The 25,720-nt window shown below is 39.9% G+C and overlaps 1 protein-coding gene across 3 annotated transcripts in view; it reads right to left on the bottom strand.

Moving 5' to 3' along the window:
- Nucleotides 1–25,720, bottom strand: part of LOC126162072 (phenoloxidase 1-like) — a 243,090-nt gene that overhangs the window by 126,367 nt on the left and 91,003 nt on the right. For all 3 annotated transcript variants that reach the window (XM_049918338.1, XM_049918339.1, XM_049918340.1), the window contains exons 5-7: nt 22,351–22,540; nt 14,607–14,830; nt 12,545–12,747 (exon numbers count right to left, since the gene is read on the bottom strand). In XM_049918338.1, the coding sequence (XP_049774295.1) occupies nt 12,545–12,747; nt 14,607–14,830; nt 22,351–22,540 (617 nt within the window). The remainder of the gene's footprint in view (nt 1–12,544; nt 12,748–14,606; nt 14,831–22,350; nt 22,541–25,720) is intronic.

Below are 25,720 nucleotides of genomic sequence, written 5' to 3' on the forward strand. Positions count from 1 at the left end.
GAAGCAATATATTCGATACCTGCTGCCATCCCAGGCAATGACTCCCATGACTGGCGACTGTTTGCCGATGGTGTCTGACGACATTGATGGTGATGACTACAGTGGTGACATCACTCTGGCATGTCTTAGTTGATAATCTGCATTATGAAAGTTACCACTATGATGACTGTGACAGTGACGAATCCAAACTGGTGGCGGCACTGAGTGATATAGGCTCTGTGCAACACCAATACCTCTTGACGGTAGATGATGACAAGCTGACTGCCAGTCCTCAAATATAGCTTTCTGCTGCTGATGTTTGCGGATCTTCCCCTCCAGTAGATCAGTGGAATATTCTGGTGTTGCTCAACTGGTGTAACTGACCCAATTACCACCCTCATTGTTGACACCCTGACATTTGGTCAGCTGATTCTTGTCATGTTGTCCGCTGGTCGGTGACAAGTGTTCTCCTTTGTGTTGCTTAACTCTGTGCTCCATCAACCCACTTATGCCAAGGGACCTTACCACTGAGCAGTGCAACAGTGGGACAGGTCAGTGACCTGTCTCACTGACCACCCCTGGCAGCAGGTATCTGGTGTCGGTGGACCAGGAACCCCAGCTCCAGCCCCAGACACAGCATTTGTGAAGGCGATGAGCCCCATGGCAGGCGGCTGTGACTTCTAGCTCCCAGTATTCCTTCACATTTGAACTGACTTCATTACTGTAAAACTCCTACCTTTAAATAACTTGATCGCTCTAATCATTTGACCCTCTACGTTCCCCCCTTCTATAGAAAGAATGCATCACCCCATTCTGACACTTGACTCTATTTACATGGTTTTGAATCCTTACCAATACTGGATGTGTACCATATTTATATGTTTCACTTCCTTTGAAACTATATATTCTGGCTTGTTGTTACAAATTACACCACATTTCTCTCTTTGTACACCATTGTTCACGGTGGTCCTCAACCACACTTTGTGTTTGCCTTCCTGACTGTTCACTCACTACACTGGCTTGACAGTGGGAGGGGATGCATTTGATCAGTTCGAACCCATAGGCTGAAGGTTGGTAGGGGTGGAATTTGGGCCACTCTTCTCTTGAACAAACAACGTATAACTCTGATCACACAAGGAATAAACAAGCGGCTGATGTTGGTGAACCACTGACTACCAATAGTTGTTGCTGCTTACTTCTGTAGCTTTTCACATGCTCTAAGAGATGTTTCATGGTAACATGACCATGTTGGGTGGTGATCATCTGATCCAGAAAGATGAGTGGGTCTTTGTCAATGGCGTCACTAAGTCATGAATAAACGAAAGGTTTTCGGGGGGGGGGGGGGGGGGGGGGGGGGGGGGTAAAACTGAGGAAGGTACACAAATTAAGGAATGGACCATACTGATGGCTACGGTTCCCATTATTGTAGCTGATAAGTGTAAAGTGGGTCCAGATATCTCACAATGATTTCCAGTGAGTATTAATCCCTGCAGAACCAACCTTAGTGTGCTATCTAACTTGCCCTCCTTGTAATATGTACAATTAACAACTGTCCGCTCTGCCACCACATATAACCAGTGCTGTCCTACCCATTGGAAGTATTCTCCCTCCTCTGACAATACCTGCTTAGGGCATTCTGTGACCCCCTTCTCAGAATGAAACAATGCAAACTCACAAGACTTCAGCATTGTATGCATTAACTTCAAAGGGCAGATGGTAACTGGTCTGTTGTGACAGTGTAACAACTCCTATGTAGACGTTAATGCATAACTGTGTCTGTCTGACACCACTAGTAAGATCTTCTGCACCTGTAGTTGGATGTACTTCCAAAATGACTTCCATGCTAATGGGCATGCTTGTATCACATATGACTCCAAATAGTGGTCTCTGCAAATTAGTGGAATTTGCATGCTAATTTCCAGGTGAGCCCTCTCTGCTGGCTCGTAATGGTAGCCAAGCAATAGTACATATTCAAGTACTCCTCCCTTGCTGGTTTAATAAGTCCCAAAGGCACTAGCACAACAGTTTGGATTTCTTTCAAACATGTTAACAATTGGTAGTAGAACTAGTGTAAGGTGCCCGTGTGTGGTGTGCAACAGTGCTTCCTGTAGTTCCACACTTTTAATATGAGCAACTGTCAAGCTATTAACAAAACTGCATAGTAATGCAGCAACCATTATCTGTGCATCAATAATGTCCAAGCGATCACCAAAAACTTGCAAGTTCCAATTGGAGATTTCCGCTGATGACCTAATACGCGACATTAAAGTAGCGGCCAACTCACAAAGCTGCCAAGTGTTGTTCAGCACATCGCTTTCCAAACTGGTGAGCTGGGTCTAGTCAGGAAGGTACACAAATTAAGGAATGGACCATACTGATGGCTACGGTTCCCATTATTGTAGCTGATAAGTGTAAAGTGGGTCCAGATATCTCACAATGATTTCCAGTGAGTATTAATCCCTGCAGAACCAACCTTAGTGTGCTATCTAACTTGCCCTCCTTGTAATATGTACAATTAACAACTGTCCGCTCTGCCACCACATATAACCAGTGCTGTCCTACCCATTGGAAGTATTCTCCCTCCTCTGACAATACCTGCTTAGGGCATTCTGTGACCCCCTTCTCAGAATGAAACAATGCAAACTCACAAGACTTCAGCATTGTATGCATTAACTTCAAAGGGCAGATGGTAACTGGTCTGTTGTGACAGTGTAACAACTCCTATGTAGACGTTAATGCATAACTGTGTCTGTCTGACACCACTAGTAAGATCTTCTGCACCTGTAGTTGGATGTACTTCCAAAATGACTTCCATGCTAATGGGCATGCTTGTATCACATATGACTCCAAATAGTGGTCTCTGCAAATTAGTGGAATTTGCATGCTAATTTCCAGGTGAGCCCTCTCTGCTGGCTCGTAATGGTAGCCAAGCAATAGTACATATTCAAGTACTCCTCCCTTGCTGGTTTAATAAGTCCCAAAGGCACTAGCACAACAGTTTGGATTTCTTTCAAACATGTTAACAATTGGTAGTAGAACTAGTGTAAGGTGCCCGTGTGTGGTGTGCAACAGTGCTTCCTGTAGTTCCACACTTTTAATATGAGCAACTGTCAAGCTATTAACAAAACTGCATAGTAATGCAGCAACCATTATCTGTGCATCAATAATGTCCAAGCGATCACCAAAAACTTGCAAGTTCCAATTGGAGATTTCCGCTGATGACCTAATACGCGACATTAAAGTAGCGGCCAACTCACAAAGCTGCCAAGTGTTGTTCAGCACATCGCTTTCCAAACTGGTGAGCTGGGTCTAGTCAGCTGGATTGCATGCAAATTCACTGCCTCCTGATTGCTTTCTGCCTCCTTCTGAACTTCCTCTTAATGCCTTACTGAAATTAGCTATGACATCCATATTGGTTGTACCACACACTATCTTTAGGATCTTACCATCAAACATCCACTTTTTTGTCTAACCCAAGGGATCAACTCCATAGTCCATCATAGTTGCACCTGTAGATTTGCAAACTCCGATCACAATACTCTCCTTGTGTACCATTACACCCTGACTGATTACACATCATATTGTGCAATTTCCCGAATGTTTCTTCCCATCTCCAAGTCTCATTCCTGAGTGCCCAAATGTTGCAATCCATCCCTATGTCTGCTGATGATCCAAAATCACATACATCTGCTTGGAAAGCATGACACTTTCTGACTCAGAATGTACCTCTACTGCTTCTGCCACACACCCATAGCACAATATGCCTAACACAATACAACTCAGTACTCTATACCTCCTCCATGGACTGCATGTGCTCCTCCTATGCTGCTTCCATTTTCTCCCACCCCAAGGTAAGAACATGCATCCTGTGGAGTACGAAAATCCTAATGACAGTTCCACGTCTGTGTTCTACGTCTTAGCACCTCCCGATGATTTGCCCTATTATGCTATTTCCTTTGCTTTTTCCTTTTTCTCGTCCTTGTTCATTTTTTCCCTGTTTCCTCCCCCCCCCCCCCCCCCCCCCCCCCCCGCCCCGGTCTCCCCATTTCTATGGAAACTGGGGTCACATGAGGCAAATTGTCCATATCCCCCTTAAATGGATAAATTAAGCTTACACAGACTGTCGAAGGGCGGGTGAGGAGTTGCAGTTTAATGTTAAGTGGCTACATCATCTCTACTATATGTAAGGATCATTATACCATGACACAAGCTTCTTCAATTTCCCCTTCAGCACATAAGGATTCCCTAACATAAACCATTGTCCCTCATGTTACTTAGGTAACACTGCTGTCCCATCACGTGCCCTTTCCTGTTTTTAAAAGCCTCCATCTTCATTTGTTGTACTTGCCTGCAAATAAGTTTCACTCTCTGAAATCATTCACTGATGAGATGTCTTTTTGTGGCAAAACTTAAACGGTAATGCCATCTTGAGCCCAAAAATTTCTTCATTAGGGGATAACCCCTAATGACAGCAATGAAGTAGGCCAATAGGAAGTCTCAACTGTTATGCTGGAATTTATGTGAAAACTCTACAGTTTTGCAATTATTCTGTGTACTCATTCCATGCAAGCATTAGCTTGAGGATGCAGAGTGCTCATTCATAATTTCTTAATGTGCTACAGCCTGCATAGCTGCTGCTGTAATTCCAACATAAAATTTTCACTCTGATCTGTGATTATGGTTTCAAGTATCCCAAACAGAAGTATCCACTGGCTGATTAGTACCTGAGCCACTGTTGTGGCTTGCTTGTCCAGTAAAGCTGGCATGGAAACACAACGAAAAAGATGGTCAATAATGGTTAATATGTAACAATTCCCAGCTGGTGTTTGTGCTAGGGGTCCTAGGGTGTCCAATAGTATCATTTGAAAGGACTTATCAGCTTCCAGTGACCTCTCTAGTTTAATCTTCTGGTGGTTAAGTTCTGCTCTTTGACCACATGAACACAATTTTTCATGTACTCGCCCACGTCCTACCTACATGTGCTACCCTTCTCTCTGTTGCTCTTCAACCAGACTGTCCCACTAAAATCGAATCATGCATTTGCTTCAACAAGCTCTGTGGTATCACTAACGGCAGCCCATTTTGCGTCATTTGATATAATACTCCACCCTCCATACAGAACTGCTGTTGTTTAGCAAATTGCTGACAGTGCTGCCCTCCATTCACTTACATCAATGCCTGTGCATTCCATAGAGTGTACCTTGTGCCCATCTGTGTTAGCATGCAACCTTCCCGGCCAATGTACTACCTTGTAATGCAACTCACTTAACCGCATGATCCATCTTGACAATCTACTCATTGCATCCTTAATTCCTAAAAGCCACTTAAGCACTGCATGATCAGTCTCTACTTTAAATTGTCTGCCATACAGGTAACAATGAAAGTATCAAATTCCAAATATCATTGTGAGCATTTCCTTCTCCATAGTGGAATAATTTCATTCAGAATTATTGAGCTGCTGTGAAGCATAGCATTTTGGTGCCCCGTCCATCTACTTCCTGGCTCAAAATAACTCCTAGCACAAAATCACTCAATTCAAAAGAAAGAATAAATGATTTTTCAAAATCACAATAGACAAAAACAGAACCACATGTCAACGGATCTTTTAACTTATGGAATGCCATCTCACACTCAGCTGTCCAATGAAACTCCACTCCTTTCTGTGGTATTTGCTTGAGAGGTCTTGCAATTTCTGCAAATTTTTGAACATATCTATGGTAAAAATTCGTGATCCCCAAAAAGATTTCAATTCCTTTACCTTGGTGCGCATTGGAAAATTCTGAACAGCCTCAACTAGCTTTGGATTGGTATGAATTTCATCCTGCCCTATAATTTGACCCAAATACCAAACTTCTTGCAATACAAAATTATATTTCTCTAAATCTAACATTAACAGTGCTGTGCACAGATGATCAAACACTTCGCACTGCTGCTCCAAATGTTCTGGAATATCCTATGAATACACAATTATGTCATCCAGGTACACAATGCATTGTTTTGGTTTTAATTTGTGCAACACATTATCCAACAAGTGCTGAAAGGTTGCCTGCCAGTGCATTTTTAAGTACAAAACATATGCAGAAAAATTGGAAGTTCCCAGTTGGTGCCAAGAAGCAGGCTTCAGTAGGTCCTCCAGCATCACTTCCACCTGATGGTAGCCACTACTCAAATCTAGTGTTGTGAAGTACTGACACTGACTCAAGTTGTCCAATGTCTCTGTTATATTAGCCATAGGATACACATCCAACACCATTTTCTGGTTGAGGAACTGGCAGACACAAAGAAACAATATGCTTTGCCAGCATCTGGTAATTTTTTGTTTGCAATTACAATAGGAGAAAACCAGGGATTACAACTAGTTTCAGTTATGCCATCTCTAAGTTGCTGATCTAGAAACTCTTCCATAATTGGCTGTACTGTTGGAGTCCTATGTGATACAAGCATGCCCATTAGCATGGAAGTCATTGTGGAAGTACACCCCACTAAAGGTGCAGGAGATCTTACTATTGGTATCAGACAGACACAGTTATGTAAATGCCTTGGAACTCAATACGGTCATTTGTAGATGGGTGCTTCACTTCCAGTAGAAAACTGGTGCTGAACAAGAGGCGTTACAGGTAATGGACTCGACAGATTAAATAATTCCACATACCCACTAAACAGTGCAAACTCACAAGACTTCAGCACTGTATGCACTAACTTCGAAGGGCAGATGGTAACTGGTCTGTTGTGACAGTGTAACACCTCTTATGTGGACGTTAATGCATAACTGCGCAACCTCACTTCTTAGCACTCACCAGTCAACAGACCCTCCTGGCATTATGCAATTCACTATAAAATCATGGTCTAGTTCATCCTCATCCAACACTTCTAAATTCACAACCAGGGGCCCTGCAACAGCTTTACTTCCTCGAGGTCAAAGTTATCAATACTGACAGGCACTACACTAATGCCATGTACCTTCCAAACGTAGGACATGCTACATCATGTAAAACAACCAACTGCATCTAGTACTTTGCCATCTGCTGAAGGTTCAACAATACACAATCAGTTAATTGGCAGGTCAGTACCAACATCAATCGAGACTACCTCTTCTGTACCTTTCAGTTGACTTTAAGAGACCTTGTTTAATCGGTTTCCTTGCCTGTAGGGCAGATCTTGTGACAGTGAAGGTATTCCAACTGCAGAGCCTAGCTCAAACAAAATTCCATCCATTTCTGCCGCATGCCATTCCATGTCAATTATGCCATGATGTGCAACCAGGAAATCAAGTCTGAGAATAATGTTGTAACTACTGCTGACCATCAGAAAAATATCTGCATCGACTTGGAAGTTAAGCTCCCCCACTCAGAACTTCAACACTCCAGCACCGAGTCAATTTACATGCCCTCAGGTATGCCATTAACATCCTGTGTGGTGTACTTAAATTATTTGCTTGCAACTGATACCTGAGAACCAGTATCCAACATTTTACCTGATTTATTCCCCACATATCCAATCAAAAAAAAGTCTGCCACTGCTTTCTTACATGCACTAACTCTTACTGGGACCATGCCAAAGTAGTCACCCCAAACTCTGAACCATTTAGCTACTGTCCATAAGATCTACCCTGTGACTGAAACTTCCATTGCTGTTGATTTCAGTTACGGCATTGCCAATCAGAGTGACCAAATTTCTTGCAATAGCTGCAATGTTTCTGTCTGCAATCTCTTTGCACATGACCCTTTCACCCACAATGAAAACAATTTATGTCCATACTGAACACTGTCTGCCATTCATGTGACCTAACCAATGACTCAGTTTCCTCTAATGATAATGAAATATCCACTGCTTCACTCAAATACTCAGGAAATTCCAAACAAACCATTCTCAACATTTCTGGTTGTAACCCCCTCAAAAATGCATCAAGGCCCCTCTGCTCTGCTTCCCATAAAGTTACTGAGTTAACCCTGTCATCATCCGTTAGCTCAGAGGTACCTACATTGACCTTACAAATACCATCAGTGAAACTTTCAGTCGATTCATACTGCTTACGAAAACCCTAGTAAGTTGTTCCTGACAATATCTTGCCCTGTTCTTCTTCTGATACCTCTCTATTAACCCTTCCTGAAATTCTCATTACACATAATGTGTGCTCTACCATCTCTCATTAATTTCAGCCTAGCAATATGTAATAAATGCTCCTTACTCCACCCCCAATTTGGTGGCTGCAGCCAAATTGTCATGAAAGATAAAAACATTTTCCCTCCTGTTTCCCTGAAAATGGGGTAATCAATCCCACAGCAGTGCCATCCAGGCCGGGTGAGTTGGGATGAGACTGTTTCCTCCCTGCCCCTCTCAGCTCGTTTAACTCTATCTGTAATTTATCTACCTCATCTCTAAGTTGCTCAATAACCTCAGCAGCTGAATGTTCATTCACCATGACTACAATTTAATCAAGAGAAAACTATACCAAAAGAATACAAAAATGATCCAGGCAGAAATTGGCACACCATCACTGTAGGTGCCCCATACTGCTGACTCCTAACTCTGTGAGGTCCATCCTCCACAATTCCTCAGCAGTCTTGCTGACACCGGTGTAAACATGCACAGGACTCCACTACCCATTGCCATATTTGAACATGAGGTCTCTGCTGGGTGTGAGGAAAAGAATGGTGGGGTTGTGACCATGGATGGTGCCATGATGACAGAATAACAGCTTTTATTGATCAACTGTATACATTGGTTGTTGGCCCCCTAGGCGAGATTTGCCTCCGCTCATAATATTCTTGGCAGTGATTAATTTGGCTAGCAGATGCTCACACATGTGCCCACTGCTGCAACTACAGTTGCACTGGTGTAACTGGAATCCGCTGCTTCGGTAGAGGCTCTATGACCTTGCTGGGTTGTACCACGGCAGCTAGAACCATGTGCCACATGCCTCTGCTGTGATCGCAGCTGGGGAGGGCGTAGTGGCAGCAGCAAGGGGATAGTCTCAGTGACCATCCCCAGCAGCGGCTGTCTGGTGTTGGCACGTCATGGTCCCCAGCTCTTGCCCTGCTCACAGTGTTTGTGAAGGCAGCATCCCAGGATGATGGCAACAGTGAATTACCGCAATGCAGCCCACTTAATGACTCTCATGACAGGTGGCTGCTTGCTGATGGTGTCCAAAAGCAGTGACGGTGATAACTACAGTGGTGACATCACTCTGGCATCCCCTAGGAGATGATCTGCATTATAACGATGACTACTGTGGTGATTACGATGACAGTGATGACTCCGAACTGGTGGCAGCACTGAGTGACAAAGGCTCTGCATTACCTCAATGCCTTAAAATAGTTGATGATGAGAAGCTTGCTGCTGGTCTTTAAATACAGATTTCTGCCACTGATGTTTGTGGTTCTTCCTCCCCAGTTGTCAGTGGAATATTCTGGTGTTGCTCAGCTGGTGTAGTGAGCCGATTACTGCTGACATCCTGGAGTGCACCAAGCTGCTTCTTGTCACGTCATCCACTGGTCAGTAACACAGTGTTCTGCTTCATGTTGCTTAACTCTCCACCTACCCACTTGCATCATGGTACCCTACCACTGAGCTATGCAACAGAACGTAATACATATATGACTTCTGGCTCCCAATATTCCTTCACATTTTAACTAACTTCATTAACAACTGTAAAACTCCTACCTTTAACTAACTTAATTGCATCCGTCATTCAACCCTCTAATCACTATTCATGTAATTTTGAAGCTAGAACTACAAAAAACTGTGTCTGGTTTAATGGTTCAAAATAAAGAAACTTGTTTCAGAATTTTTGGAAATTTAACCCCTATGGATGTGAAATATTGGTGAAACTGTTCTAAAAACAAATCATTATTAAAGAACTCTAAAGCATTTTTTAAGCTACACCTATGTAAATTGGTTTTATACTCCTGAGTTGGAAATAAAAAAAAAATACGTGTTTCAGTGTTTTTGGAAATTCAACCCTCAATGATGTGAAATATGGCCTGACTGATTCATTGACTCATTATTACCAGGCCCAAAACACTATGGATAGGGACTTGAAATTTGAAGAGGGTGTTGATCTTTTACTGTAGGTATCATGAAGCAAGAGACTTTTTGAAATTCCACCCTTAACTGGGTGAAGCAGGTGATGGGAGAATTTTTGAAAATATGCTGCTATTAAGGTAATTTTAAAGCTAGAAGTATGAAAACTGTTATTTGGTTTCACAGTCAGAAATAGAAAAAATGCATGCTTCAGCATTTTTGGAAATTCGACTACTAAGGGAGTAAAATAGTGGGACGACTTCACACATTATTCTTACTGTTCACTTCTGTGCATAGAACACTTGTTTTTCTAGTGACTGATTTCCCCATAATATTATACCATAAGCAATAAATAGATGATAATAGCCAAAAAATGCCATTTTTCTTGTGCTTTTTTACCCCACTGCCAGATATGATTCTTAAGGCAAAATCCCAAGGGATTACTAGCTGATATAGTAGTGTCATCAGCAAATGTGGTGACTTTTCCACGTTCTGTACATAATGATACATCGTCTATCTATATCACAAAAGTACTATCCCAGAACCTGGAACCCAAAGTCTGGAACCCAAAATCTGGAACCCAGTACCAGCTGCAGCGAGGCCAAAAAAATTTCATTTTCAATATTTCACATAATTACAGACTGAATTTAAAAGTTTAAAATGTTATCATAATCTACTCATTGACACATATAATTTGATGTTAAAAGGTTAACACAACAAGGCTAGTATTACAGTTTGAAACTGTGTGTTTTATTGAGGTAGCGTTCCTGATGGTGCACAAACACTCAGAATCAATTCAGCCAGTATTTGGGAATGAGTGCACTTAGTAACTTGCAACAAACATTACACATAGTTTCAAACCCTTACAAATGTTTTTCTCACTGACATCCCCCCCCCCCCCCCCCCAACACACACACACACACACACACACAAAGTGATGAAAGGAAAAAGTCTCTCTCTTACTACATTTTCATTGTTCATGCAGATGAACTTTATTACTGACTCTATTCACAACACAGTTCCTAGACAGTATCCAAATGTATTACTGAATGTAACTGCAAAATTAGGTCATTGATGACACACAGTTCAGGAGATATGACATCATAAACATTGAGACGTGCGGAGAACTAGCTTTTGCTTCAAATAGAGTGCAAATCACTTCATTTATATCCATTCAGTGTTTTATAATGACAACACTTAGTGTCTTCCAAGAAACTTTAAACATAATTTCAAATCTTTCCGATACTTTTCTTCTCTCTCACACTTAAAGGCAAATATTTAGCACTTTAACTGATTTGTGAAGTAATCAGATGTTTAAAATTTAGTACACACACCCCTATTTGCTGTACGAGAATTAGTTCTCAGACGTTACAACCACCAGGCTCCCACAGGAGCTCACATGTAGGCTGCCCTGTATGAGAAGCATGTTGGGTGGGTAGTATTGACAAGCCTCATAGGGATTACCCATGTGGATTGGCATGGCTGAGCAGAGAGAGTGGGGGGCAGGGTGATGACGTGGATTCAGAAAGGGGAAAGAGAATATGGATAGAAAGAGATTGAGAGGAGATGATGGGCAGAGAGAGGGGGAGGAGAGTGCCAACAGAGAGAGAGTGGGAGAATGAGTTGTGCAGAAAGAAAGAGGGTAGGAGGAGATGATCAGAGTGAAAGGCAGCAGGATATGGACAGAGAGAAGTGGGAGGAGGTGAAGATGTAGGAGGCAGTTGGAGACTGTAGAGTTGTAGTGTGCAGTTGGAAAAGGAAGAGGGGTAGGAGGAGATGGACAGAAGAAGGGGGAAAGGCATAAGGACAAAGAGAGGGGTGAAGAAGGTGTGATTAGAGAGAAAAGGTGGAGAAGATTTGCAAAGAGAAGAGGGAGGAGGAGATGGAGAAACAGACAGAGTCAGGAAGAGGGGATGGACAGATGAAGGTGGGAGGATGAAGTGGACAGGGAGAGGGGGAAGAAGAGGTGGACACAGAGAGGAAGCATGTAGATTCATGAGTACAACATTTGACAGCAGTTTACCAATGCCACAGTGGGTCACACCCATGCAGAACATATTTCAAAAATATTTTAGAAATAGTTGCAGACTTCTGAACTGAAAGGGGAAAGTTTGAAGACTTTTAACATGAAAAAAGTAAAAGTTGAACATTTCATGATTTTGAACCTTTCTGAAGACCCTTAAGAAATCAACAAACACATCAAGAAAAGAAAGAAGAATTTCACTCAGAAACTACAGAAATCTAAAGGGTGTTTTCATTGCAGAATTGCTGGTCACACTATATTTTATTTTTTCTTTAGTGAATACTAACTTTTGTAGCTCATCATTAGATATTTCTCCTATGATATTATATATTTCAAAGTGAAAATACTCTCACTGATCCCTGAAATGCAAACTATGTCATACTCACTCTATTAGACATTAATATTTATATGCACAATGATGAAAACATAGTTTTGGTAAAATAAAATAACAGTTTGTAGTCTTGTAGCAAATCTGAGAGAAAAATTTTAGATACCTATAAGAAATAAAAAAAGACTGACCTGGCCATAATTTGTTGGTGGTAGTAGTAAAAGAGCTCACCAGCACGATCTGTACCATTCATTGGAAATGGTCCTTGACCTGGATAAATTATATGCCAGTACCAGTGACATAAGTTGATCCCAATATCCTCACGGAAATATGCCACACGGTGTTCAGGATCAAGGTTGGATGCAGTGTAGTCCACTGGAATTTCAATAGGAACCTGTTCCAAGTCAAACATATTTTCTGAGTAAAAGGTATAACTGTGAACTAGGCATCTAATAAGTGTAATCTGTACATAGTTACACTGTGGGAAAACATATACTACAGTATGAAACAAGACACAGACCTTACTTTTAATATAAATGTCACGTAGCACATAGATTCAGCAGTCTCTTTATGGTGCATACAAAAGCATGTCAACAGTCAGTAAGAGTTATGCTAACTGAGGTATAATTGTACACTGACAGAGTTATGGATGTTGCTCACAAGGAAAAATACCTCAAACAAAATTGTTAAAATTGATAACTACAGGAAGAGATCTTATATCTTACTGTACTGGTGTCCAATAAAACAGCTATGCTATAAACATTGTGAAACCAACTGCTGGAAACTTTTGATAGGCTACTTACCAATATGTGTGCATTTAATCTGTCATGAAGTTTCAGTATAGTACTTTGTGCATACTCCATTGATGAGTGAAATGTCCACTCTGAAAACATGCTATTATCTGTAGCTAACCTACTTCTCTCCTCCTTCTTACAGGACTGCCCATCCATCAGTATATGAAGGGATTGGCAGACAAAATGCTAACCCACAAGAGCATATTTTAAGATATTGTATATTATCATGTGGTACATTCAAAAACACAAAAGATAAAGTGATTAGTCTGAGTCTCATTAAATTGAGGATTATCACCTTCTTTTGCCTGTCAGGCTTCACTTGCAGTGAGCTGGCAGCTCAGCATAGTAAGCTAGAACAATGTAGCAAAGCAAGTGTATGTGTATGAAAGTATGTGTGTGTATATGTACTCTATATTTCTAAAGAAGGATTTGTCCAAAAGTCAGCAACATTCTCAGTGTGTTTATGTGGCCATCAATGACTCAGCAGCTCAACTATTTGGTGATTTAGGTTTTCTGTGGTTTTCATTAATTACTCCAGGAAAATGATAGGGTTGTTCCTATTACAGGGCTACAGCTGGTTACCTGTCACAGCCTTGCCAAAGTAGAAATGTTACGTATGTAAATGCCAGTATATATAAACTGCACTTCAAGCAGAGACCTGTGGAAATTCCTAGCTGTTACAAGAAATAATAATTCCATTGTAACTCTCCTTACTCTCACTTAGAATGTATGAAAATATTTGACAGGCATTAGAACATCATGCAAAAATACAATGTGGAGTCAGAGTGTAGCTGCTTTTAGTAATAGACAACATTCATTGTGGAAGAAGGAAGAATAGTTAGGGTTTAAAGTCCCTTCAAAATCAAGCTCAGCATTCACTGTGATAGAGTGGCATTACCTTAAATCAATAACAAAAAGGAAATCAAATGATTTACGACAGGAGACCCACAAATTATATATGCTTTTGAAATAATAACACTATCCATATTGAATGTTCAAGTCACATGTATTTTTATATCACATTACCTGGTTAAATAAGATAGCATACAATTCAGTATTTATAATAAGTAAACATAGTAACTCAGCATTTATAATAAGTAAACATAGTAACTCAAAAATACCATTGAAATATGAACAGTAGTCTTGTTATAAAATAATCAGTTAAATCAAATTTCTTTAAACCCTTTGCTCACTAGCACAACAGAACAAAATGCAACAGAAATGACTGGTTTTTACAATCAACAATCATATTACAGATCATACAGAAAAGTAGAAAATCATTCAGGAAAATTACTGATAAAACCATCTGCCTATTTGAAAACAAAAATATATCAAACACAGATTGGTGTCCATCACAACAGAAATGTCATTATTTCTGGAGTAATTTATTGTTAGTACCATTAAACTGTAATTTAGTTCCAAGATACAAAACAGTGCAATAAATGTGGTTTATACTCACCCTTGAGCCTGGTGGCACGATGTTTGCTTCCTGTCTAGCTTTTGAAAAAATCCCTCTATCCATGAATTTGTCAGGGAAAACCTCAGCCAATGAAGGCAAAGGCAGGTGTAGTGTATCTGTTCTGTGTGTTATAGCCACTGACATTGCATAAACAAAAAGATATGGATTTATACGCTCTCTACAGTAAACTGAAGCAGATAGAAGGTCTTCAACATTCTCCATCTCTGAAAAAAAATGGAATAAAGTTATTTTAACAAAACCAGAAAAAAGAAAGTTAACCTCTAGTCAGTCATACTGAAACTTTGATTTTAAGAACAACAATAGTAATACAATGACTATAGACAGATAAATAATTTTGAAATCTTTGTTTAGTTTGCCTTCATCTCATTAGAAATCAAATAATATTAGACCCAACTGGGGTCTACTGTGTCTACATAAATTAACACTCTGTATTCAAATCCATCATAGCATCTCATTTACTTTTTGCACATTGTATATGTCTGCAGTCATTTTTATCTCTACGGTATAATAGGAGATGCTGGAAAATGTGCAGTATTTGAGTACATGTATGCTTCAAATTATTCTTCTCCAAAATGTGAAAGAGAAGGGAAGGGCCTACTAACCACCTATGAAATACAATCACCATACAAGAGATGACAGAAATATAAATGGCAAAACACTTTGAGACTCAAGATTTCAGAACTGTTCTAGCAGTTCATTTATATTTATTGAAAGGTAGTTTAGAGTGAAATAAAGCTAAATACAAGTTGTATAAATTGTTAAAGGAAATAAAACTTGCTCGGGGTGCCTAAGGAGATATGAATGATTAATGCTTGGAGCAGATTGTATCAAATAAGATTTAAGTTGTAGAATACAGATAATTAGTGGCTAGTAATTGATTGCTCAATTGACAGGCTGTCATCACGTTCACAGTTTGAGCTTCACCCTTTCCTCCAAAACTAGGAAAATTAGCAATAATCTTATCTGATGTTAAAGTATGCTAAATGTTGCTTTGAAAGTAACTGAGAGAACATGAATTCCACGGAGAGTATTCTTCACACCCACTGCAATCCACAACTAGATACAGTAACAATAACCTCATCTGATGTTAAGTTCTGCAAAGTTTACTAAATCTTGCTTTGAAAGTGACTTACTCATGTCAATTAAGAACAGGGAGTATGTAATATTGTGGGCCATTCTTTGGAGAGGCACATTAAGTTTACCATACTAATTGATGTTGTTCAAAAGGATTAAGCTATATGCCAGAATCAAATTTCACTCTCTCATTGCCTCACCTCGCTGACACTGAAAATAAAAACACACACAGTTATCTAAACCAATCAATTACTGGAAAGAACTAGTAGTCAAACATTGTGAAGAAAATGTGTAAATGAACACAAAGTAGAGAAACCTTTCTGATCATATGGCTGAAAATACCCTTTTTGGTTTTCCAGTAAATACAGTCTTAGAACTTCCCTTTAGCTTCCTCTTGTAAGGTTTAATTTGTTATGTACTACACACAGTAAATGGGACTTGCTAAACATCCATCTTTGTAACCCTGCTTATGAGAAAAGGCTGTTTTCCACATAGTATCTGGCTACTAATTCTTCTTGTGGTTCCTATTATTGTGTTGCATTTTGTAGTGTCGCAGGCTATTTAGTAGGCAATAGTATGTCACACTCAATGTTTAACTTAGTCAATGAAATATATTGGAAGATTTCATAATGAGTAAGTTAGGTAAAGGTCCAGTCAACCCACTGTCTGGGGAATGTGGGAAAGTTTGTGCAGAGATGGAGTAATCCATGAAAGCAATATGCCTGGAGAGTGATACATGTGTCACAACATTGGCACTTTCTGTGATGTGTGGCCACGTACTCCATGCGGTGCCATGCCAGAGATAAGCTTGGCCACTGGAATAGCTCTGCAGATGACAATGCATGACTGGCTTTTTCTCTGTGCAGAGATATAAAATTTGTCAATTAGGACTTTGGGTGAAGATGTCACTTGGAGCACTGTCTGCTCTGGCAGTTGTAATACTAACCTGGCATTCTGTAAAATGTTAAAGTAAAATTTATTTATGATGTTGAAGAATATACAAGTTAGACTGACATCCAATTATTTGTTGATATGGTGATGATAGTTGGAAAACAGCCTCTCTTAAAGCTCCATGCGTAACTGCCAGGTGAAGAAGAATGGTTATCATGGCAGTCTAGAACTGAGTAGAGGGCCCAGACAACTACTGCAAACAGCCTCTGGATTATTTAAGGAAATTTTGAGCCTTCAGAACACCAGAAAGACAGCATATGCAAGTTATGTACTATATATGTAAGTACAAGCATCAATAAAGCCATTGCAACACTGCACTTGGCTATTATGACAGGACAAAAGTAACAGTTGAGCAATGGAAAGAGAGTGATTACCACAAAATATGATATGTAGATTTTGCTAAGAAGTTAGACTTGTTGCCCTTGACAACAGACACCAGCAACACTGTACAAAAAAAAATTCTATTTTGGAAAAGAAAAGCTAAGAAGAATTGTTTGTTAGCAGTCAGAAAACAGCAAAGCCCTCTGACTACAGTGGATTATCAATAAAATACAGAGAAAGATGACAGTTCATAAAATATGAATCAAGGAAAACAACAAATTAGGAGCATCCATCCAAGCAGCTTGATGTCTATGAGCAGCTGTCCCTGCTTTGATTACTATTTGGGAAATCTACGCCATGTGACTGTGAGACTTCACTCCACTATGCCAATGCTTGACAACCTACTGCTCTCACAGTCCAGCCCACACACCCAATGAGCCGTTAAAGTGCCAAACAAGTACTGTAGTAGTTTGGGTGATGGATTGAGATATTCAATAGTTACACACAAATTCTGAGTTGTACATGATAGTGATACTGCAAGTAGGAGACTTGGTGGTTAAACAAAACACAATTCTTAAGAGAATACTGGATATCCATACTTATATGCCAATAATAAGACATAGAATGGCATTGGAAACACCCGTAGGGCTCTGTGATTTCCTAGTTAAATTAACAAATGAGTTAAGAAATGAGTTAAGAGATGATTTAAGCAAAAAATTTTATGATCTACATCTATATCTATATCCATACTCCGCAAGCCACCTGACGGTGTGTGGCGGAGGGTACCTTCAGTACCTCTATCGGTTCTCCCTTCTATTCCAGTCTCGTATTGTTCGTGGAAAGAAGGATTGTCGGTATGCCTCTGTGTGGGCTCTAATCTCTCTGATTTTATCCTCATGGTCTCTTCGCGAGATATACGTAGGAGAGAGCAATATACTGCTTGACTCTTCGGTGAAGGTATGTTCTCGAAACTTTGACAAAAGCCCGTACCGAGCTACTGAGCGTCTCTCCTGCAGAGTCTTCCACTGGAGTTTATCTATCATCTCCGTAACGCTTTCGCGATTACTAAATGATCCTGTAACGAAGCGTGCTGCTCTCCGTTGGATCTTCTCTATGTCTTGTATCAACCCTATCTGGTACGGATCCCACACTGCTGAGCAGTATTCAAGCAGTGGGTGAACAAGCGTACTGTAACCTACTTCCTTTGTTTTCAGATTGCATTTCCTTAGGATTCTTCCAATGAATCTCAGTCTGGCATCTGCTTTACCGACAATGAACATTATATGATCATTCCATTTTAAATCACTCCTAATGCGTACTCCCAGATAATTTATGGTATTAACTGCTTCCAGTTGCTGACCTGCTATTTTGTAGCTAAATGATAAAGGATCTGTCTTTCTGTGTATTCGCAGCACATTACACTTGTCTACATTGAGATTCAATTGCCATTCCCTGCACCATGCGTCAATTCGCTGCAGATCCTCCTGCATTTCAGTACAATTTTCCATTGTTACAACCTCTCGATACACCACAGCATCATCTGCAAAAAGCCTCAGTGAACTTCCGATGTCATCCACCAGGTCATTTATGTATATTGTGAATAGCAACGGTCCTATGACACTCCCCTGCGGCACACCTGAAATTACTCTTACTTCGGAAGACTTCTCTCCATTGAGAATAACATGCTGTGTCCTGTTATCTAGGAACTCCTCAATCCAATCAGGTCTGATAGTCCATATGCTCTTACTTTGTTCAATAAACGACTGTGGGGAACTGTATCGAACGCCTTGCGGAAGTCAAGAAACACGGCATCTACCTGTGAACCCGTGTCTATGGCCCTCTGAGTCTCGTGGACGAATAGCGCGAGCTGGGTTTCACATGACCGTCTTTTTCGAAACCCATGCTGATTCTTACAGAGTAGATTTCTAGTCTTCAGAAAAGTCATTATACTCGAACACAATACGTGTTCCAAAATTCTACAATGATAACACAAATGAGTTGATCAGGAAAATCAACGATTCCAAAACAGAATTGTTCACTAGCACAGAAAATACAAAGGCAGCTTAGAAAAGCTGGAAAAAGATTTAGATGCCCTATTAGAGAAGCAAGGCAACTGAAAGTAAAAACAAGTGATAGAATTTCAGACTACCAAAAATCATTAAATTCATATAAATAAAAGGCTGTAGAGGAAAGTGAGAAACAATGTGATACAGTGGGGAATAATGTACGAGAACAGTTTTTAGAATTTAGCAATACCTTAGTACAAATTAGTGAGAACAGTGAACATCATTTCCAAAATGTGCTTTACAAATGAAGGACATACAAAATGGCTAGAGATTTTGAGGATTGTTGAGGAAACTAGTCTGAAGGTAACTGGCATACTGTGTAAAAAAAACATTCTGCTGTGATGGGGATACTTCTGTGGCTCAGCTTATTCCAGAACTTCAAACAATTTTATATGAGCTACCACACCTTTGTAGAGGGTTATTAGCTATTGAAGTTTTATGCAAACCTTTCATAGAGACCATCTATTGAAACTGTTTCATTTGCCTACTGGTACTGTAATACAGCCCAATGATATGCAAGAAGTGATGGCGTACAATTTACTTAAGCAAATATAAGATTGCACAACTTTAACAAAAATGATAGTACATCAAACGTATGTATTTATGATTTAGTATTAGTGAAAGATCACTCACAGAATTTGGGATTGAAAAAGGAAACGAGTAAATTTTTTCTGACTTATGTTGGCCTTCATAAAATAGTTAGAATTTCACATCCTAAGGCAGTGTTCCTAGTGAATCCAGTGACAGGCAAGGAAAAATGCCTATATAACATGGAAATGATTAAGAAATTCATTGAAACCTCAGGGAGACAATGGTCCGAAAGTGTCCTATATTATTACTAAAATACGTCTACAAAAATACAGTATCGTTACAATGTCTCAAGCGATGTAGGACTCCAACTTTCATTGTCCGTTTATGGGGATATTTCTTTTACTTTTTATACAATGTGTGTATGTAGACCTGGTTTTATACACTTTTACATGGGAGGTAATGAACAGAAGCATTAAAAGTCTTGAGACTAATGGTTTTTGCGCATGCACGCATGCGCGCGCGCGCACACACACACACACACACAAATACACAGAAAGACGCAACACAAACCCAGCCCATTAGAAAGAAGTGAATTACATGCTAACATCTCCTTGTACAGATAACTTTAAATTGAACAACGGGAGAAAAGGGGTATGAAATTACTACAAAGCAACTCCATTGTTAAGAAGGAAACACATAATGCTTAAAAGGAGAGGGACAATGTAAGCCTGCTGGGAGTGAGACTGTGAAATATTAAAGGAAGAAATAAATAATTCAATAGTAGTGTTATGAAGGAGAATGGCAGCCAAAACAAAACACAATAGCCAAGCAGGTCAGATGCTCCATGAAGTAGCATCATGGGTAGTGAAACACATATATATATATGAAGATTAGGTGGTAAATAGCCTAGATGGACTCATAACAGAGACACCCTAGGTTAGACAAGGTGAACCTGCAGAAGAGATAACCTCGACTTTTTTTTTTAAGACTAGGTAGACTCACAGATGAGATGACTTATATCTAGGTAAGGTGGACTCATGGATGAGCTGACCTTTACAGTTGTAGGGGGAAGATTAAATTTTATGTATAACACTGACCTATCTGATATTTTGAATAATGGAGGGATATCTTCCTCTCTGAATGATGAAGGTAACATATCATTTCTTACAAAAACGAAGATAAGAGAGAGTTTTATAAAGGCGTCCTCCAAACAGGAAGAGCAGCATTAATAACAATGAAGATTTTTTCAGGAGAATAACGAGTTATAGATTATGTTGTAAAGGAATGCATCATCATACGGTTTCCTTACATAGGAGGATTAAAATAAAATTTTAAAGAATGACATTCTAAAAAGTATGCAAAGGTAAACAAAAAAGTAAAAATAAATTATAATGGAATAATGAAGTTTCAGTTTTCTTTTGTACTCAAAAGAATATAATAACATAGCTAATATCAAACAACATGTGTTAAGTGTGACACTAAGTCTCAATAATAAAATATTAAAAAGAAGCAATGCGAGCTCAATGTAAACCAATGATTCTGACATCTCCTGTCTCCATGGTGGGATATGTCGTGTCACAGGCTCTTTCATAGAAAAATAGCATGTCTCACACAAGGTTCAACTTAGCCAATGGAATATGTCTGGCGATTTCTTAAAGTGTTAGGCAGAAAGACTGGAGAGCCCAATGTCTGGGAAATGTGGGAAATTCTGTGCAGAGACAGAGTAATCCATGGAAGCCATAGGTCTGGAGAGGAGTACGGGTGTCACTACATTGCCACCTGCCGTGATGTGGGGCTGCTTACTCCTTGCTGGTGCCATTCCAGAGATGAGCTGAGTCTATGGAATAGCTCTGCTGATGACAATGCGTGAATGGCTTCTTCTCTGTGCAGAGATATCAGGTTTGTTGATTTGGACCTTGGTTAATGATCTGTCACATAGAGAACATTGTCTACTCTGGCAGTTGTAATACTAATCTGGTGTTCTGCAAGATGTTAACGTGAAATGGTGTTTATGATGTTGAAGAAGTTAAACTGATGTTTGAGTATTTGTTGATTTGAGGACGTTAGTGGAGAACAGCCTCTCTTATAGCCCCACCTCTCTTACAGCCCCACACAAAACTGCCAGGTGAAGAAGAACGACTATCAGAGCAGGCCAGAACCAAGTAGTGGTTCCAGTCCCTACAGCAAACAGCAACTGAATATAGTGACTGAATTATTTTGAAAATTGTGAGTATTCAGAACACCAGATGAGATGGCATACACAATGTCATGTGCTACATGTGTAAGTACAAGCATCAAACAAGCTACCATGACACTGCAATTCTTAACATACATTCACAAGACCCTGTTTATTTACACAACAATTACTCAAATAATCATGGTTTGCACAGGGAATTTTTGATGATGTAACCAAAGTGTCAGAAAAGTACCCTTTTAAATTTGCTATGTTCCAAGTTGAAATTCGGATGTTGAGAGTTCTTTTCATTTACCAGTAGTCCTCAGACAACAAAAGGTTCACCATTCTGTTTTACCAATATGCCTAAACATATTTTAACAAAAAGAGATCAGGTATACTGTTTTCAAAAATTAGAGCTGGTATGAAAGATCTGTAGCATCCTGTATATACAAGGCACAATTTACACTAGTTACCTCACATACACTGCCACATCAACTTAAGGTGATAGAATACTGCATCAGCTATTTCTTCTTTTGGTAAACCAAATCTGTGATTACATTATCATCACACACACATTTACTATTTGACTGAGAGTATACCTTACCCATGAAAATTTTGACCAGCTCTGCAGCATATTCTCGGTGTGCTGGAAGGAATATTGAAAAATTCTCTTTCCAATCAAGTTTCATGGGAGAAGTTACATCAGGTAGCTTTATTCGCTTAATATCAACCTGTTGCAGGCTTCCAGGAAAGCCACTCCTGTCGACAATGTCCACAGTTTGAAAACGATCATTCTGCAACATTTACAAATTAATCATTTTATATTATTCGGAAAAAAATGCTGATGACAGTAGAATTAAGTAAGGGTTAAAAGTAAATCTATAGAGATGTATTGAAACATAAAGTATAAATATATGTATGTTTCAAGTTTTTATACACTTCTATTAACCATTATGAGTGACACATCCATACTGTAAGCTGAAAACTATCAGCAAGAGTCCGTGGTCAAACAATAAACAAATGTATTATAACATATACTAAAACAGTCATATAATAAAACAGCCATGAAAATGTATTTTTGTGATGACTGTATTGCAATATCACATCATTATCTTTTAGTGGTGTATAATAATTATACCAAGAGAATAACAATGACATTTAAAAGACTTAATATTAGTATAGTAATTCTCAGTGACGTAAACATAAACACTGTAGAGAACACACAAAAGAATATACACATCATAGACTGATTCTACAAAATGGTTTGAAAGACTTGATTCTACTTATCCCAAATAGAATAGGTCACCAAGTGCAATAGCTACAGATCACATAATTGCTACTTGTGAAAATATTAACTATTTCTATTAATGATAATTTATTAGACAGGTAGGCCAAATGCTAGTAAAAGATTGCAGTGGTGGATATAAAAAAGTAAAAGTTCATGTATACGACAGAATACTTTAACTTGGCAGTTGGATTGCATAATTCTAATAAAAATTCCTGAATGGCAAATACACACAATAAGGGAAAGGCAACTACTTACCAATTGAGAACTCATGCATGATGCATAGAAACATGTAATGGAAAACAGTTAACACTAGCTTTCTAGCTCTTACTCTTCTTCTAGTAAGAGTACAGGCATTCTCACACAAAACGACACAGATACCCAGAACATACACATTCATGGTAGTGACTAGACTAATTATAGGATATTGATTACTGAAAGCAGTTGCTTGTATAGACGAAGGTGGGAGGGACTAGGGAAGGGCATATAATACAAAGGAGGGTAGCAGGGTAGTGTGAGGTAGGTCTTTCACCAAATGACTCAGCAGCTGCACAACAAGATGAAAGGAGTTCAGAAGCTAGAGTGTAATAAGGGCTACAGAGAGGGAGAAGGTGCGGGGGTGGGGGGTGGGGGGGAAGGTGGTGATGAAGAGGGAGATAGGAAGTGGAGAGAGTAAGGGAGAAGAGTGAAAAAAAGAAGGAGTGAGAGAGGAAGAGGGAGAGTGAGAGAGAGAAAAAGAGAGAGTAATAGAGAGAAAGAGCGAGACCATATGGGGGGGGGGGGGGAGAAAAGGCAGTATATGATCTGGACGGGGAAGGAGTGGTGTGGATAGAGGGGAGAAAGGAAAATGTAAGGTGAGGAAGTGGGAAACTAGTTAGTGGAGATTTAGGGTAGGGGGGATAGCGAGAGTGCAGGATATGCTGGAGAGACAATTCCTACCCACGTAATTCAGAAAAGCTTGTGCTGGAAGGGAGTATCCAAGTGGCCCAAATGGTGAAGCAACTTTTTAAGTTATGAGTCCTGTGGTGCCCTGCATATGCAGCAACTGGATGGTCACATTTCTGGTTTACCACAGTTTGGCAGTGGCCATTCAGTTGGTTAGTTGACATTCACACATAGAAGGGTTTACAGCAACTGCAGCTTAGCTGATATATAACATGGCCACTTTCACGAGTGGTCCTGTCTTTTATTAGGTAGGAGATACCTATGACTTGACTGTGACAGGAGGTGGCAGGTGGATGTATGGGACAGGTCTAGGTCTTGCAACTGCGTGGAACACAATGTAGTGACCCAAAGTAGGGCAGGATTGAAAGCGGAATTGGAGTAGGAATGGACAATGATATTCTGTAGGTCACATGGCTGGTGAACCTCTATTTTGTGTTTTGTGAGTAAGATTTTGGATAAGATATCCCACACCCCAGAACACAGCAATAGGTTGTCAGAGCCCTGGTGAAGGATGTGGTTAAGCTCTTCAAGGCCAGGGTGGTACTGAGTGATCAGAGGTGCACCAATCAATGTCTAGTTAACAGGGTTACTGCAGTCAGAGGAGGAGATGGTGTAGGAGATCTGTTCATGGATGATCTGGACAGGGTATTGTCTGGAAATTAATGCTCTGGTAAATTTATCAGCATATTTCAACAATCCCTGTTTTCCACTGCAATTGTGGGATATATGGGTGGTGAGGATATATGGAAGATACTTTTTGACGTGTAATGGTTGACAGATGTCTAAATTGATAACTGGCACACATGATATAAATGGATGTATTTGGAAATTTGTGGTAAGTTACTATGGAACCAGACTGCTGAGGTCATCAGTCCTTAGGCTCACACAATACTTAACCTAACTTAAACTAACTTACGCTAAGGACAACACACACACCCATGCCCAAGGGAGGACATGAACCTCTGGTGGGGGGAGCTGTGCAAGCTGTGGCAAGGCACCTCAGACCACAGCTACCCCGGGCAGCACGGACCTATTTACATAGCCTTCTGAGAAGTAAAGATCAACATCTAGGATGGTGGCTCATTGAGTTGAGAAGGACCTGGTAAAGCAGAAGTGGAGAAAGTGCTCAGACTATGGAGTAAGGAGTAAAAGATTATCCTTGCCATGAGTCCAGATTACAAAAATCTCATCAATGAATGTAAATCAGACAAGAGGTTTTAGGTGTTGATTGGACTGGATGGCACGTGACTACCCATGACAGTACCACTGATTTGTCTGTAGTTACAGTGTTTAAAAGTGAAATAATCAAGGGCAGGATGTGGCTGTATAGGAGCATTAAGAAAGAGGTGGTGGCTTTGGGATCAGAAGGACATTGAGAAAAGTAGTCTTGTATGGCGACAAGGCCATGTCCATGTGGGAAGGTGATGAATTAGAAGGTCACATCAACAGTGTCCAACAAAGAATCTGGTAGTAATGAAACAAGAACTGCAGAAATGCAGCAAAGAAAGTGAGCAGTGTCTTGAATGTTGGTTCGGAGGTAATGTACAATGGTTTGGAGGTGCTGGTTAACAGAGGTAGAAGTTCATCCAGTGGAAACATTGATCCCAGCCACAAGGGTATGAACAGTGGTGAGGTCTGTGGGCTTGGATTTAAGAAGTTAGGGGAGTAGGTAAAATTCAAACAATGAAAAATCCAGAATGAAATGTAGCAATATTATGAAAAGGAAAGTTTCCAATCACCATAA

The sequence above is a fragment of the Schistocerca cancellata genome, chromosome 2 (genome assembly GCF_023864275.1).
Source record: "Schistocerca cancellata isolate TAMUIC-IGC-003103 chromosome 2, iqSchCanc2.1, whole genome shotgun sequence".
In the NCBI taxonomy this organism is placed as follows: domain Eukaryota; kingdom Metazoa; phylum Arthropoda; class Insecta; order Orthoptera; family Acrididae; genus Schistocerca; species Schistocerca cancellata.